This window comes from Poecilia latipinna, unplaced genomic scaffold (assembly GCF_001443285.1).
Source record: "Poecilia latipinna isolate Pla-1442-1.1 unplaced genomic scaffold, P_latipinna-1.0 Scaffold793, whole genome shotgun sequence".
Lineage (NCBI taxonomy): Eukaryota > Metazoa > Chordata > Actinopteri > Cyprinodontiformes > Poeciliidae > Poecilia > Poecilia latipinna.
Window position 1 is genome coordinate 135,092 of NW_015113409.1, and position 17,902 is coordinate 152,993.

At 38.2% G+C, this 17,902-nt stretch overlaps 2 protein-coding genes across 2 annotated transcripts in view; both read left to right on the forward strand.

Annotated features, from left to right (window-relative positions):
* Positions 1-4,540: 4,540 nt before the first annotated feature.
* On the forward strand, positions 4,541-11,803 carry imp4 (IMP U3 small nucleolar ribonucleoprotein 4). Its single transcript, XM_015046823.1, has 9 exons — positions 4,541-4,647; positions 5,769-5,877; positions 5,998-6,081; positions 6,168-6,277; positions 7,937-8,069; positions 9,664-9,818; positions 9,909-10,003; positions 10,086-10,159; positions 11,438-11,803. Exons 1-9 carry the CDS (start codon positions 4,645-4,647, stop codon positions 11,548-11,550), a joined length of 876 nt encoding a protein of 291 aa, XP_014902309.1. The 5' UTR covers positions 4,541-4,644; the 3' UTR covers positions 11,551-11,803.
* A 210-nt stretch (positions 11,804-12,013) lies between these two features.
* The window catches only part of araf (A-Raf proto-oncogene, serine/threonine kinase), a 24,427-nt gene continuing 18,538 nt past the window's right edge, over positions 12,014-17,902 (forward strand). The window contains exons 1-2 of the mRNA XM_015046808.1: positions 12,014-12,117; positions 16,306-16,524. Coding sequence (XP_014902294.1) covers positions 16,417-16,524 — 108 coding nt within the window. The 5' untranslated portion in view covers positions 12,014-12,117; positions 16,306-16,416. The remainder of the gene's footprint in view (positions 12,118-16,305; positions 16,525-17,902) is intronic.

A 17,902-nucleotide genomic window follows, 5' to 3' on the forward strand; every position in this document is an offset into this window, starting at 1 on the left:
TTTCGCATTTTTGGTTTTCCCAATTAAGGCAAATTTTTTTTTTTATAAAGAAATTGTGTTTTTTTTTTCTTTTTTTTTTTTTTTTTTTTTTTTTTTGTGGTGGTAGAAAATGCGTCAAGTGATGCCGTTAAATCCCTGATGAATTCCTCTCATTCTGAGAATCTGGACTCTGATAGAGCGGGTCAGCGAGCGCTTCGCCCGCCGCTACATCATCATATGGCTCATCCTGCTTCTGAGGAAGGAAGAGAGAAAACTAAATCTCAAGATTTTAGGATTCTATGATTCTAGAATGTTAATTGAGAAACGAGCAGTCGCTTACCTTAAGGCACTGGTTTGCTTTCACTGTGAAGAGAAATAACTATTTTATCAAATTAATTTATTCTATTATAAAGCAAATTGCATGCAACTAAATGACATTGTTTAACTGGAATCCTCCAATGAATACTTGGGGGGGGGAGGAAAAGAAATGAAAGCTTACAAATAAAACATCAGATGACTCCAGTGTTTTAAAGTCCATAATCTTGATGATAGTTTTTAATAACAGCTGACATTAAGCTTCTGATTGTATGAACGTCTGGCTGCTTGAAACCAGAGCAGGAAAGAGTACAAAAACAATGTACCCAAGTAAAAGTTTGATCAAATTTAAGGTTACCGGTGTAAAATGTTACTCCAAAATAAAAAGCACATCATTAAAATTATACTTTTAAGTAAAAGTAGCTTTTTCATGAGCAGAAGAAAGTTCTGCCTGAGGATTTCAGAAAGGAAATAAGAACATGCAGGTCTCAAGCTGTTTAATTAAAGAAGCACCTTTATAAATAACAATGTAACACGTCTCATTTAGTGCTCTTAAATTTAAACTAAAAGTTTTAGAGGTTGATTCTGTGACAGGGAGCTGCTGTTTATAGCGTAACATTTTCTTCTAACTGTATTTTTCTGTGTTGTATTTGTTGATGCGTCTTGCCCAGGACTCCCTTGAAAAACAGATTTTTAATCTTAATGACTTTTTTTATCCTGGTAAAATAAAGGTTAAATAAAAATTTGACAAAATACAACACGATAGCACATCACATCATGAATATTTGAGAGTTCTGTGTGATTTTAAATACATAAATACCTAACATCTTCTGTCAGCCTGGCCATCTGGCATTTCTGATCTTCATCATTGTCTTTGTCCAATATGTCCACTCTTCTTCCTGTCTAATACTTTTAAATAACTGACTCCAAACTAAGCACCTGGTCACCAATACAGATTGGAATCACAAGCACCAGATATAACTGATACAAGTTACATCAGTTGTTAAAATATAATTCAGGATGTTTATATGGTCATAGCATTGAACATAAACCAAACTAAGTTGATATTGTATGATAAACCTGTTGTCTTCCTAAAACTTATAAACTGGTCCCTTAAGTACAGTGAGGATTTTATTTTTCTCAGAGGAACTTAAACTACATTCAATGTGTTTTTCCAGCTTGTTTGTCTTCCAAATGATGCAACATGGAATCTGATTATTAACCCAGCAGAACAATAAATGCTGTTTTTTTCTGTTGTTTTTATTATGATTATTTTATTTGTTAGCGGGAGTTACTTTAAATGTAACTGAGTAAAATATTTTATTCAAAACAAACTCAAGTTAAAGTAAAAGTAAAAGTTTTGGCTCAGTAAACAGCTTTTAAAAGCACATAGTACAGACAAGTTGTTCTTGGTTATAGTAGCGCAGGTGAATATAACTAGTTACTTTCCACCCTTGAGTGAACCACGTTGTCGGTAAAATAAAAGAATAAAAACAGGAACAGCTTACTTGTGGTGCAGACATGAGCACATATGGTTGCTACGGGCAGCAGAGGCAGCAGCATCCAGCGAGTAAAACTCCAGATGAAAGCAGCTGAGGCTGCAGTGAGGGCAAATTAATGGAGATCAGCTTACAGTGGTCATATTTCATCAACTTATGCATCTTCAATAAAAGAAAAGTGGGTATAAATCTGCCACAGTCACTTTATGTTGGTGTCTTGGTACTTTCATGCTTATTTAAGAAATCCTTTAATCTCTATGGCAACTGTTCAGTTGTACAAAATGGCTGGGTGGACCTAGCTCTGCCTTCAAGGTACAGCTCCTCCTCAGTTTCCAAGTTTCAGAGCTTCCACCTCACAGAGCAGCTCCCCCACTCAGCTCCTTCAGACTAGCCAGCAGCAATTAGCAAACACTTGGTAGAATTATATGTGACATAAGGGCAGATCTATTCAGTCCAATTCTATGCTTTGTGCAAGATGATTCTTTCCTATATATTTTACATTATATTTAGAATTTCTAATTACACTTTCTGAACCATTTGAAAGGTTTGTTGCAGATTATTTTTCTATGTTTGACCAAGTTACTCAACCTATTGTTTTCATCAGTTTCATTTTCTTTATCATTTATTTTACATTTGCTGTTCTATTGCACTGACTGAAGAGATTACAGTTGGTTTTACATGTTTGATCTACCTTCTGAAGCTGTTTGTGTGTTTCAGTGTGCAGTGCTAGTGCAAAGTTGCCCAAACACATTTGTAAATCACTACATTTATGTCTGTGTTTAAAAAAAGAAAAACGTCTAAAGTCAGTTCAGCTGTTTTTCTGTATCAGCTCAGTATCGATATCTGTATCGGTGCCGGAAGTGAAAAAAATTGATTGGTTCATCCCAAGTTAGCAGGACTTTAAAAATGATCATTACAGTGAACTAACTGGAAGCCATCTTTCACCAGATTGTCGCCTACAGCCACTAAAACAGACGCAACAATCATAGCTGGGCTTTCATTGGCTGTCAAGACGCTGTTTTTACTTACAGCTATGAAAATATCCTTCAGCCAGCTTGATGATGGTGTCATTTCTGCTCAGTAGGCCACACCAGTACACCCCCCCTGTGTAGCTCGGTTCCAGCAGCTCCACGGTGAAGGAGTGCAGGTCCTGGGTCACCCTCAGCTTGCCTCCATCAGTCAACTGGGAGCTGTTGCTGAAGGTGAGGCCTGTGCAGCACTCTGCAGAGCTCTGCCGGCACCAGACCCGCAGCAGGTTCTGCTGCTGGGCTTCATAGGGACATGTGAGTCTCTGCCAGAACACTGCTTCATTCCCACCTGCATGAACAGTTGGAAACATACCAAACCAAAACAACTTGACCATGTAATAAAGCTTTACAATTCACTAAACTAAATTTTTATTTATCTAAAAGTGAAAAAAGTGGTCTGGACAACAAAATGATTTCTATAAATGCTCTGAATGAAGAAGTTTTATACACTCTTCAAGCTGTTTCAGTCAGAAACATAGCACAGTAAAGACACATGAAGCTCTGCAGTTGAACTAGAATTAACTTGTCAGATTGAGATTTAAATCAGCATCGTATATTTTTGGAGACTTACCTATTGCCAAAAGGAATACCAGGATTAAAGAATGCATATTCCAAATACCGAGCAAAGCTGCACTTACATCGAATAAAATAAAAAGGCTATGTTTACCGGAAGAGGAGGCTTAAAAAATGTACCCAAGCTTCAGGAAATGTCTAACCACACAGAGGTTCCTATCTGTACATGCTGATTGGATGATTACTGCAACACAGCTAAAAGTCTCAGTAGATTTTGTATTTGGCCCCCATTTTTTAAAAAAAGCTCTTTTCTTTTTTGCACAATTTTGGAATGAGACGTCCTCATTTTCAATGGGCATTCTTTTCTTTTCTTTTGCTCGTTGTGATTCTTATTCTGGTGTCAGAACTGACCCACTGAAGTTCCAGGTCAACTCACCCGTTTATCATCCTGCCCTCACTTTGTACCAACCCTAACCCTTCCGTATGCAGTTGAGACTTTTTCATGAATTATTAATATATGTAAATCTCCAATTATATATTAATTGACTGAATTTAATTACATAGACATTTCTTAAAACTTTGTATTAAATCCAAACTAGACTATTTTAGTTCAAATGCCATTTGGATTGGGGTGATATGAAATATGTTAGATCAGGATCCTCAAACTATAATTAGCCTCCTAGTAGATTATTTTCTTTCTTTTTTTTTTTTACTGGATTCTAAACCCCACATTATCTTACAGTAGATGTACAATGAAGACAAAACGTCTTTCTAAGGCAAAGGTTAGCCTTTTCAATCCAGAGAGCCATTTTTGGCCGTGGGTCAGCTAAATGAAATGTGTCTAAAACTGCAAAACCTGAAAAACCTATAAATAGATAGCTTTTTTTAAAAGTCAGACTTTGTTCTATTTGTGTTATCTTGTTATCTAAAAGTAATCTTTTTTTATTACATTTATCCTTAAAACAAGTTCTTTATTATTTCTAAACAAAGTATTTTTTAATAGAGCCATTCTGAAGATCCGAAGTAGATATGACCCCAGAACTACAGGCTACAGATCCCGTACTAGAAAATGGATTAAGCAGATAATCCATTTCGGTTAGAACGATGTATGCGAAAAGAACAGCAACGGCCCTACAGTACTTCACACTGTGGATACTCATTTCAGACTCTTATTTTGAAAAGCTAGCCATAGTCAGTACCGACGGTTTTCATTGGCCGTTTCTTCAGCGAATGACGGGAGTTGTTGTTTGGGAGCTTTTTCTTCCCCATCCACGTGAGTTTGTTGAGCCTGGAAGCTAGCAGCCAGCATCATGGTGAGTTAAAAATAACATTGGCTTTTATTAGGAAAGTGTCGCAGTTTGAGCTGATAATGACGGCCGCTTTGACATGGTTGGGTTTAGAGTCTGTAGCCTCCCTGGTGCTTAAAGCTGAAGGCAGGATAAGGAGCAGGCAGGAGGATACCGCTCTCCATAAACACTGCCAGGGTTCAGAGTCTTTAAATGGGCTGGAGCTTAGCGATGACCTGTGGAATTATAAAGTTTAGGTTAAAACAGGACAGGAACTGATCAGGAGTGCTGCTCGTTTCTTCCTGTATTTGTTTCTAACTTTTCCTGCGTTTCCCCTCATGTTCTATGATCTGTTCTCACCATTCTGAATGTTTTATGCTTTTTTGCTTCTTGCTCTTTTCACCACAGTCTCTGTCTGTTTTTCCGTGTTGCTGCTTTCCCCCAGCAAACTGGTAGATCTGCTTCAGTGTCTCCCCAGCTGACCCACCACTTCCTGCCCTGTACACAAGGCCCAGTCTCCTGCTGCTTTTCTGTCCCTGGCTGTGCTTTAACAGTAAAATACACGGAGTGTTAATGAAAGTGGTTTAGTTGGCTGGTGTTCAGGGTACCTGTGCAGTATGGAAAAATATGGTTGTTGATTAATGTATTATAGGGGGTTAGGGTTAATTAATAAATGTTGATTGTTCCTAATGGCTTAATGACTAATTGGTCTGTGTAATTGAAATAATTTCAAGGTTGACTTATATTTTATGCATAAAACAATGTTATTAAATTGGGACATTTTTTCTTAAATTAGTGTTTTGTTCTCAGACCAGTCAGTTGTATACAGCGTATGTAATAAGACATTTCAAAACATAAAAATTTGTTATATTTTAGTTTACTTTGTCCCTGCTGTAGAATGTGCAATATTTCTGCAAGACATTAAAGACAGTAATACATGACATAATATATGATATATTATAATAATGCTTTTTTGCTTTTATCTCTAAAGTATGGTGCTGGAAAATTTTGAAAGCTAACCTTGAAAGTGTTTGAATTTGATTGTGGGAAAAGTATGAAAACCATGTCCTTAGTAGCAGCGTGTGCCTTTGAGTCTAAGAAGCTCTGTCTGCTTTTCTGTGTTTTTCTGCTGTGTGACGGTGAGGCAGCTCCGTCGAGAGGTGAGGCTGAGGCGGGAGTACCTGTACAGGAAGGCCCAGGAGGACCGGCTGCGAACGATAGAGGAGAAGAAACTGAAGCTGAAGGACGCACTCGACAGTGAGGCAGCACGACAACACAGATCGCCTTTTTCCTCATGCATTTTGCATGAGTGGTTAACACTAGGAGCTGTCCAACCACAAATATCCCTGTAACACAGGTATTTGTTCTTGACCACAGAAAACTCTCCCCTTCCGCCCGACGTCCGCAGAGAAGCCCTGGGGCTGCAAAAGCTGGTGGAGTACGATGACGAAGGGGCAGAAGGCAAGTGAGGCTGGAAGCTGACTGTTCGCTGTGTTCCTCCACATGTCCCTCTCAGCTCCTGTAATCGTCGGCTTTTTTGCGTTCAGGCGTCAGCTCTCACATGGACGACGAGTATAAATGGGCCGGAGTGGAGGACCCCAAACTGATGGTGACCACGTCCAGAGACCCGAGCTCCAGACTCAAAATGTTTGCCAAGGTGCTGATGTGAAACCTGGTTGCAGATGAGATGATGTAGAGCACATGTAAACACACTGTGATCATTACTGTCTGCCTCTCCCTGCACTCAGCTCTGCATGCTGATTCCCATCATGCAGTGTCTCTCACAGAGGGCTACTTGGGCCCGGTCCCAGTACGCTTAAAGGACACCCTTGTGTCCTTTAAATGTGCATTCCCACAGAAGGGTTCAAGTGCGTAGTGTGTCCCTGGTTTTTAGCGCCGCCCCCTTTGCGCCCTTGATCCACACTTTGGTTAAGTCGGCACCCAGACCAAATAAATTCTTACTGCCAAAATAATTATTGAAAATAATAAAAAAAACAAAACAGCGACAGACGTTTGGATAAAACCAAGGTAGTATGAGCGAATGATGAATTATCCGTCCTCTGAAGCACAACCAGTTTGTACTTAACATTTCTAAATTTCTAAATGACTTCATTTAAACCTTCCTGAATATGAAAACTGAAATGTTTGGATTGAGACATTTCCTTAAACATTTTTTGAAAAATGTGCATATTTACATTTTAAGCTTACAAAGTCAAGCATATTCATTACTCGTGATTAATCACTGTACTAGAGTGTTATTGTGATAAATGACTGTGTTGTTTTGAGTTTGTGTTATGTAATATAGTGATAATTACATAATAATGCAAGTTCACCCTCTCATAAACTATTAAACTTTAATTTGTTTAAAAACCCTGAAAACTGGAACTGAAGGATATTTTCAGTATCCAAAATAAAACACGACAACCAAACCATAAGAAATAAAAAGTTTATAAAAACCTTTTTATTTCATTTTTCATTGGCTGTTTCTACAGCGAATGACGGGAGTTGTTGTTTGGGAGCACACACAACCAAATCCATAATTAAAATGGATTATGATGTATCTGTAAACAGAATTGCCCTTTATTTATTAATTTATTATTCGATTAATTAATTAGTTTATTGCATGTCATTTATAGAGGGATGTAAAAGGTGGATTTATGGATTTGTATGCTTTATGACTTGTTTCCATATTTTGTCATGACAACCACAAGCTGTGCATTTGACTGATGTGATTTGTCTGGTGTGCATTAGTGTTGTGCCTTCAGCAGGAAGCTCTTTGCAGCAACAGTTTGTCTCCATCAGACAAATCCGAATGAGAGGAAATTCTGATGATTGTTTCTGTGAACATCATCCCACCAATAATTCTCTGTTTCCTTAGGTAGAAACTTTGCAAACTACTTTGAATAACAAACTGAGTTTACTGTACCGTTTGATAACTGGGATCAGGTGGAATGCGTGTGATTGGAGTGAAATGATTAAGAGACTTGAGACGACGTTTGTTGTGAATTGGCACTAACAAACTGAATTGAATTTGTTTATCACAAATGTGTTTGTAATGTGGCAAAATGTGAAAGGTGAAAATGTTTAAATACTTTTCAGATCATTTTAATTTCCTAGCAGATGCATGGAAATACTGCTACTTTCAAACTGAATATTTCCAGTTGAATGCTTTTGCAAGGTGCTGTGTGTTGCATTGGGAGGTTTGACAGGACAGATACCGACAGAAGACCGACTGACCTCAGTGTGATTGTAGCTTTCTGTAAAGTGTGAAATGTTGCAGAGATCAGTGAGTAACATGCCTCCATGCTGTCTGTAGGAGGTAAAGCTGATGTTTCCTGGAGCCCAGCGGATGAACAGAGGAAACCATGAGGTGGCGGCGCTGGTGCGGGCCTGTAAAGCCAACAATGTATCAGACCTGGTCATTGTACATGAAACCAGAGGACAGCCAGGTAGGCAGGCTGACATTAGCCTCTGTTCCTAGATGCTTCCTGTTGTTTTAACCAGGTGAAGCTGGAACTAATAATGAATAATGAATAAAGTCCTTCAGATTTTTCTGTCACCGTTTTAAAACAAAACAAAAAACGGTCAATGATGGAAAACAGCCTGCTAACTCAACTCCTGAAATTTGCTGTGTGCTCCCCAAGCGTCTGCTATGGAGGGACAGAAATTCATGCTTTTTGAGTAGCTAATCTTTTGAATAATGCACAGATCTAGCTGAAGAGTTATGGAGACTTTAGAGCTCATCTGGTGCAGCTGAACCAGCGTTCAGAGAGTCTTATCAGCTTCTGATCACTTCTGTTGGAGAAATGTTACCTGATTTTGAAACTTTGGCTGAAGTGCTGTTTGTAATTCTGATCTCCAGAACAACATAAAAACCCTGAGACATTTGATTACAAGCAGGTGTGCTACTGAGGTCCATGCTTACCAAGATGAAGGAGTAAGACCGGAGTTCATATTCAGTGCAGTCTTTTCATACGTGGTTACTGGGCCACAGCCAGTGGTTTTTGTCACTGTGTAGAAAAACATAACATTTATTCATCTGCTTGATGTGTGCTGACATGACGTGGATTCTCTGTTCATCTTTTTGAATTTTAATTAAACCAAATAAAAATGAAATTAAATTAAATATACCATTAATATGGTATAATATATTCAGGCATATTTTATTTTAATATATAAATTGACAGGATATTTTTGACGCCATCAGTCAAAATGATGGACAATGAAATAAATCTAGTGAAACTCTGAATTCTATCATTATGTTAGTTGATATATTTATTATAGAGACCTACAGATAACCAACATGTGTATTTTACCATCAACATGTAAATATATTCTGTGTCCTATTTGCATCCTTACCAACGTTTAACCGACTGGATGTTGTGTGATACTGAAATGATGTTCGTAGAGAAAGCCGGACTGTGACAGCAGAGCTTTAGGCATATGACTAAAACGTGTTTAGATAAAACATGTCAAAACTTTCCTACTTTAAGTCAATTTGCCAGAAAACATAAAAACTTTTCAGGGCATTCATGGCCTAAAAATAAGTTACCCTGTGGGTCATATTTGAATCTCTTCTTATTAATATGTGGTTGTTTTGAGCAATACACGTTTCCGCGGCAGGGCATCCAGGCACGCTCTTCTCGGCATAACACCTGTTTGCAACCTGATGTGTGTCTGCACTGCTGTGACTGACAGCCTCGGAACATGACAGGAGGGGTCCAGGATGGATCTGTCTTTTCCACATTGAAACTGCAGTCTGTGGGAGTTTCAGCCAGGCAGAAACTACCACAGTGACCTGCAGGAATTGTTAAGAGAGACCTGAACTCAGCTGTCCTGAGCGGGTCAGGCCACCGGGAAACATCCCAGAGCGCCCGAAGGCCGACCCACGCTGTGTTTAAGTGTTTAGCCGATTAAATATTTTCAGGATGCTATAATACACAATATTTCTTGTTTAACTCAGCATGTCTGCATCTATTAGAGAGGCTTGTGTTATATGACTGACATCTGATGGATCTGCTGGATGTTCCTGTATGGTTACAGATGGCCTGGTTATTTGCCACCTACCGTTTGGACCCACAGCTTATTTCACGCTCTACAATGTGGTGATGAGGCACGATGTTCCCAACATTGGCACCATGTCTGAGGCCTACCCCCACCTCATTTTTCACAACTTCACCTCACGCCTCGGCAAAAGGGTGAGCGCTGAGCGTGCGCCGCACAGACTCTGGGGATATTGTCTTACATCTCTTGTTTGTGCATAAAACTAATTAATTGTTCTTGTGCAGGTGTCGAATATCTTGAAGTATCTGTTCCCAGTCCCCAAAGACGACAGCAGGCGTGTCATCACATTCGCCAACCAGGAGGACTTTATCTCTTTCAGGTCAGTGCCGTGGAAAACATTGTGGAAAGTAAAATACAGCAAATAGATAAATAGACAAATCAGATTTTTTATTTTCTTTCAGGCATCACACCTATAAGAAAACCGACCACAAGAACGTAGAGCTGACAGAAGTAGGACCCCGGTTTGAAATGAAATGTAAGTATTGGTGGCTGAGTCTGGTGCTGAAACAGCAAACAGTACCGGTTAGCTGGTTCTTAGCAGACACATCAGCATTCTTTGAAACTCCACACTATCTCCTGAGGTCTCAATAAAATATCTGGCTAGTTCAGCTAATAAATGGTTTCATGTTAAACTAGAGCTAAATCTTCTCTCTCAGGGAGAAAACAGTGGAGACGTTTAAAGCAGATTTAGATTGTAAAACCGTTTCCCAAGTGTTGAACATCTCACAGAGCTCCGTCAAGAATAAATAAGGACAAAACTAGTTTTAGTAAGTGCCTCCTTAGCATGTCATGGTGACAAAATGTTTGGACACCTCTCGTTTAGATCAGAGCATATCCATGAGTTAGAATGGCCTAGTCAAAACACAGGCCTAATTCAAATCAACAAACTGCGGCACAGTTTGAAAACTGATGTGTTCAGATGCTCTCAAAAATCAAACTCTTTCCCAAAGCAAAAGGAGAACCTGCAAAGTACTGAACAAGGAAGCTGAAAACAAATGCAAGCCAAACTTTTCAGGTTTTCATGCATCATTTTCGTCACAAATATCCCCTATTGTGTTGCTCTATTACATAAAATCCCAAGGAAGTACATTGAAGACTGTTATTGTAAAGTGATGAAAAGCTGGAATGGTTAAATGGGTTGTGAAAGGTTTTGCCAGCTCTCTGTTCCTTTGGGTTTTTCTGGGTTTTAGAGGCTAATGTTGACAATGGCCACTTATTTGGACAGAACATCCCTAATATTTTCCAGATTGTTTTTGTGCTACCAGAACTTTAGCATTAATTGGACTGTTATTGTCTTTAATAAAACATCTGAACATCCAGACCAGAAATAATGGAAAATAATCCAGAATGTAAATCACTGGAAGGAAATCCTAAAAAGGGTCATTATTTCTTTCTTACGGGGGCAGGATACGGTACGGTGAAAATGTATTTCCTCCTTATGGCTTTCTTCTGTTCTGGCTTTTTTGTCACATTTTAATGTTTCAGATTATCAAACTAATGTTAATATTGGATAAAAATTAACTTAAATATATGTTAAAAGCATTTTAAAAATTATTTTATTCTTTAGAAGATAAAAGGTATCTAAACCAACCAGACCGTAGATGAAAAAGTGATTCCCCCCTCATTAAATCATGAATGAATGACAAACAATTAAACTACATATTTTAGAAATCAAAGCTCAATTTCACACACTTTAATTGCTCCCAACCTGTAGAAGCATTATTGTTACAAGTTAATCTCTTTATCTGTTTAGTGTACATGATCAAGCTAGGTACCCTGGAGAACGAGAGCACAGCAGAGGTCGAGTGGCGTCATCACCCCTACACACACACAGCTAAGAAAAGGAAGTTCCTCAGCGTGCAGTGAGACCAGAGACATGAACCGGCTACACCATCTTCACAGATCTTCAGTTCCATTTTGGGGTTTAGAATATTATGATTCATACTTTGTTAGAGCAATCTAATATAAGTAAAGACATGATCATCAGTTATAGATTTTTGTAATGTATATTGAAAGCTCCGTTAAATTGAGCATTTCTTTCAGGCATCCCGTTTGGTTAGATCCTTTGTGGTTTTTACTTTGCATTTATTCCTTTTCTAAATAAAATATGTATCATTTGTGTCGTCTTGTTTTATTTGACCTGTGATGGGAAAATAACTGCGTTTATTTAACATAATTATTGAATCCTTTTATTATTGTTAAAATGTAATGGCATACGCCTACCTTGATATTTTGCGCTCTAAAATGAGTAGTGTCAGTAATCCACTGACAGCACCCACCTACCACATGCCAAGCCTGCGATTGTCCAATGAAAAAAACGCGACCAAATGAACCAGCCAATGGGGACGGAGCATTATGGTGGTTTTTCCGCTTTCCCCGAACTTCTTGACAGATTCGACTTCAGATTGAGAGCATTCAAGATGGCTGCTACAGGTAAGAGTTGAACTTTTCTATGCTAATTATTTGGGAACACCGCGGAGTGAAGTGGTCTCGGTGTTACAGTCGGGATTATATCCCGACAGCTGTTCTGTGGTGTTTAAGGTCGTCTGTTAGAAAAGTGTTAGGAGGAGAGCAGAGCAGAAGTGAGTAGCAGACTGACGCCGTGGTAAACCCCCCACAGGTTGGCTAACATTAGCTGACTAGAACTAGCATCAAAGTGAGCTAGTCACTGAGGGAGAGGATAATCTCACTCAGCACAGCATTTAGCTTGTTAGTTTGTTGCTCGAATTTAGAGGAGTCGGCCAGTCCTATAACTTTGTTTCGCAAACCTAGTGGTGCCGAAATTAACGTTTTTCCTCTTTATTGTAAAACCACTTTAAAAGTTATTGGATGGTTAGCTAAACTAGGCTGACTGACGCCCCCGAGAGAAACATGGCCTCCCTAGTCCCTAAACTGGAAATGTCAGAGCTGCATAGCAGGAGGATTCCATGCTAACGTCAGCTAGCATTAGCATCTTTTCACAACTAGAGTTGCTTTTAAACAGTGATTTTAAGGCTCATTCTGGAGGATTTCCTCCCGTGCTTAGGTGAGCTTCTGGGAGTTAGTCCAACTCTCAGCTGTACTCATGTTCTCTTGTCACACAAATCTAAGCTGTCGTTGACACCGGTGTTTTTCACTTAGTCACACTTCAAAGTCTGAAAACAAATTTATCCTAAAAGCCGAGACTGACTACGACTCTCACAAGTTGCTATCTAAGAACCGGCGTGATGCATAGACTACACTAACATGTTATGGCTTTTATGAAAATGAGTCAAAACGTTAAAGCTTCTGTTGAACATGAGCTCTCGGGAGACAAATTGTCATCGTTATGCAAATGCTCCGTTTGGCCAGTTTTGTTTAGCTCACAATGTTTTTATTACTGATAATAAACTGCTATTAGTTACTGTTGGGGAGATGTAGGTGGAGATGCTGTAGAATAATAATAATCAGTAATAAGCCCTCGTGGGGTTAATCGTGCTTGTCAGTCAAGAGCAGACCTGCTGTTTTAAGTAGATGCAGCACTCGCAGTTCAAAAATATAATATTCACGGGAATGTTCTAAGAATAATAAACAAAATGCAAAATATGTGAACAGCGCATGGCAATGATGTATTTCTGATGTGGATATGTAAGGTTTCATATATGACATAAAAAAACTATTAAAAGTTAAAAAGTCAAAGTCAAAATGTACTAAAGAAGACATCAAATATAAAGCAATACATGATAGGAAGTATTGCTTCCACAGTGTTTATTGTTGTGATGTAATCATAGATTTATGCTATAAAATGCCGATACAGTTTTCTTTTTAGTGCTAACAAGTATTTTTGCTTTAAGGAAATTATTTCTAAACAAATCTAGAAAAGTCCTACAGGTTAAAAGACAGATTAATTTATGCAGATAAAATGAAACTATAAAAATAATCCTGGAAGTCTCCTTTACCAGATGGAGCTCATAAATGTTTGTTTCTTAAAAATAAATTTTGCACACCTGGAAAAAACAAATTCAACAATACAATTTTTTTTTTTTCCACAACAGCACTTTTGAATTTATGTGCGCTGTGGCCAACTTAAACTATGACAGAAAACTTATCAGATTTACTGTTCAGTTCTGAATGGTTACTTTAGAATAGAATGTGTTTTCAGGACTCTTACTGATAATTGTGAGGCTTGTCTATTGGAAATATCTACATTTTTTTCAATATTTTTCACAATTACAGTTTCTAGCAGGTTGTCAGTGTTAACATTTCATCCAGTGTGGGCTTTAAAGAGCCACCCAGATGGGTAAATATGATGTTACACAGGGTCTGAATTCCTCAAACATGAAATGGTAAATGCCTTTATTTATTGCATTCAGTTTTTCTATTGAGATATTGCATGATTGCAATGACCATTCAATATATTGTGCAGATGAGAAAGTGCAGAACTGTACAATTTAAGAAAATCTCATAATTGTGATATTATTTCTAATTGTTAACGATATCAGTAATTATGAATCCACAGTTTGCCTCATCTGGTCTTCCAGCTCTCTTCTAGATCCTCAGCATCTATGTCACTTGTGGACATTTACTCCATCCAATAGGCTTAATATGACACCTTTATATCGTCCTATAATATTGCATTGCAATCAGTCCTTTGAGATATTATTTGTGCACTGATGTTATGACAATATATTCAGGATTGTTTAACCCTAAAAAGCGATGTCACACGATGTGTGAGAGGCAAATCCATCACACTGTGACCAGCAGAGTTAGTAAACGTCCACTCCGATGATCAGCTGTCAGGATTTCATGGAGAACAGAGCTTCTTCCATTGGTTGTACTTCCTCACTGCCTTTTTAAACACCTCAGCGATGCTCAACATGTCTTCCCACCATAACTTCATCAACAGACAGTGTTGCTTCCAGGGTGACCTGCTGGCTCTTGTATACAGTTTTAGCTTCTCTCCTGCCTTGGTCAAGTATAAAATTATCCGATTCTGGTTGGCAGCAGATTTCTTAATAATACTAATACTAATAATAGTATTAATAATAATATAATAATAATAATAATAATAATCAATTTGGTTTATAATGCCCTTTAATGCAGAGGGCTCATTCACATATTGATGATTGTAGCTATCAGGTGTGAATAAAAAAATAAAAAACTTAATTTATTTTCATAAAGATTGAGAACTACATGATGGGAAAGTGATTTTTTTTAAACCACATTTGTGGATCTTAATCCTTCATTGAAAATTCATCAGGCTTCAGAATAGCATAAGGCTGCTTATATTTAGTTATAAAACATCGAATGTGTTGGTTATGACTCTTGGTCTGTATGACTCTTCACTGAAAACTACTAAGAACTATATCAAGTAGAAGTTGTAGTTACTCAATCTTCTGATATTTTGAACCTTGGAAATGATCAGTGGTAAAATAGAAAGTCGAGACATTTCTGTCCGTTTCTCTTCTTTTAATCATGCCTTCATGATGAAAAAAAAGAACTCAGATGGAACAACTGGAAATATTGTTTACTGAAATAATCTCCGTCCACCGCTGTGTTACCAAAACAAGACTTGTGCTGGCGTATCTCTGACAGCTGCTGGCCACGTATTGAACATTCACTGAACTAAATGGTACACATTTCCTGACACACAGGCATATATACATGTTTATTTTTGTAATTGTTACATAAAGTTTGGATGTGCGTTTTTTTTCCCAGTTCTATTTTATCACCTTTGCTGAACTTGGCTGGTTATCACCACCAAGTTTCTGTTTGAAAACACCCTCTTTTTACACAGTTTAATGAGAACTACATAGAAGAGTTTAAAGCAGCCCTATCCTTCCCCCACCTGTTGCTGTTTACTACTGGTCAGCTGGCTGAAAGGAAACTACACTCCTGTTTTAAACAGAGCTTTTGCATTTTATCTCAATGCTGTAAAATCGCTTGTAATTTTGCATCAGATGTTCTTAAATATTTGGTTATTGTCTAACTTTTTACATCCATTGTTTTTGCCAGTATCAATAACTTTTTAAAAATGTATTTGATTAATTTCTTTTTCTTGGTAAACGATCTAACAGAAATCAGTGCATTGTAGGTTTATCTGAGATAGGGTGGTCAATCAATTAAAAATATTTAAATTATCCATAGTTAATCTGTGATGAATTGAAAATTTTTAAAAACCTTTTTCATGTTTGTAAAAACATTAATGTGGACAATATATGGTGATGGTGTATTTCCGCGAATGGAAAGCCTTTGCTAATTAAGATACATTTGAAGTAACACAGGATTAACATGTCAACTTGGAGAACAATAGAATTAATTAAATAAATTAGTTGACTTCCTAACAGTGTTAAAATGTCTTCAGTTTAACGGAGAGAATCATGCAGAAACCCTGGTTCTGTCCAGCAGCTCACTGCAGCCTTTTAACCAGTTCAGATCTCCTGAATATTCCAGAATATTCCTGATAATCAGGGTTTAAGATTAAATATCAAAATAAACATTCTGCTTGTAATAACCTGTTGGGTATGTTTCAGCAGCAGCATTGAATTTAAAGCAGCTACATTATGCTAAACTTTGGGTTTTACATTTTGTGAAGCTAAAATATAAAACTAATGTTTTCAGTAGTTGCATCTAAACTGAAGTGTGTGTGTGTGTGTTTTGCAGGTCCAAAGTAACAGCCTTGCCCACAGCCCCCTGTGCATGCAGCTCTCTTAAGGTTGCAGCATCCTCAGTTGTGTGCCCCCCACCCCGTCCCCAGTCCTCCTGCTTCTCACCATGTCCTCCACCTCCTCGTACTCGTCGTCGGGGGAGACCAGCCCGGAGGATGTACCCCGTGGTGGCGGCACCATCCGAGTCTACCTCCCCAACAAGCAGCGGACGGTGGTGAGTTGTCTGGCTCTGCTCTGATCTACTTTATTCAAATCAGTGCATTATTCAAGTTTTTTTTTTTTTATGCTAGCTTTATTTAGTAAATGAGGAGTGAAAATATGCTGAATGGTGTTGGGGTGGCTGCTGCCAGTCACATTTCTGTGGAACAAGTGATGTGTTTGTTGAACGTGTGATTAGTCACACAGAAGTTGACATCTTTCACAACATTACAGTGAGTAAGCTAGTGGGCAGCTGGTGTCAGATGTCACAGATGGTGCCTGGAGCTGTCCTCCATTTCTCTTACATTCAGATAGCAATTTATTCTTTTCATCCTTTAGCTGCAGTGTCTCATTAGTACCCGTTTTTCTTGTTTTCTCCATCCGTCTTTAAGTTAGCCAGGCAGTGCCTCACAGCCTCAACATGTTTTGTATTTTAGCCTCCAGAGGTGGGATCACAACTAGGGGTGCACCAATAAATCGGCCCCGATTTCCTTAATTTTGGGAGATCAGTGATTAGCCGATGCTTACATGTGAAGCTGATCTTTTCCACTGATCAGATCTATTTCAGCAAAGATCTAAACATCAGCCACTGTCCCCTTCTGCTCTGCTGTGAGAGAGATTTGACTGACAGACCAGCCCATCAGGACGGACTGTGAACATGTCTGCATGTTCACAGTTAACAATAATCACCCCAGTCTTGCCAACTCAGCAACTTTCTTGCTATATTTAGCAATATTTCATACAAAAAAATCAGTATTGGCCAAATTTGATTGAGCAGATCAGGCTTCAGCGATCGGCCAGAAAACTGCAGTCGGTGCACCCCTAAACTTCATAGCTCAAAGGTTTACAACTATGGTGTGAAACTTTATCTACATGTCATCAGGGAATGTTCAAACAGAAACTTTTCATTACATTTTTATGTTGCATTAGCTGTTTTTATAGTAGCTAGTGTTGTCTCTAGGTTTGTTCATCATTGTGGTTCAGTTGCCTAGTTTCTTTACCAGAGAGTGAATTTCACTCTTTACCTCTTAGCACCAGTGTGAATCTCCATTTTTTTTTTATTTTGAGTTTCTGTGAAGGACTCACAGTCCAGACAGTTTGACTTCACACATCACATCTTTTCCTCAGTATCCCTGCAAACATTCAAAATATCAGCTTAAAATGACCATGTTAGATTGTGAGGGATTAGAAAATACTAACAATTTTCTAAAGCAGAGAAATTGTGAGATCGTCTATGAAGTCCAGCTCTATGCTCTTTGACTATGTTCACACTGAAGCCTGAAGTGAGCCAAATCAGTTTTTTTTTTTTTTTTTTTTTTTTTTCCCTTAAAACACCCCCTTTTAAATTTTACCAAACAGGCCAAAAAACAAAAACAAATTTTTTAACCTTTGCC

Coding starts and splice junctions, on each gene's coding strand:
- imp4 (XM_015046823.1), top strand. Junction 6,278..7,936: donor GACTCAAAATGTTTGCCAAG/GTGCTGATGTGA, acceptor TGCTGTCTGTAG/GAGGTAAAGCTGATGTTTCC. Junction 10,160..11,437: donor ACCCCGGTTTGAAATGAAAT/GTAAGTATTGGT, acceptor TTATCTGTTTAG/TGTACATGATCAAGCTAGGT.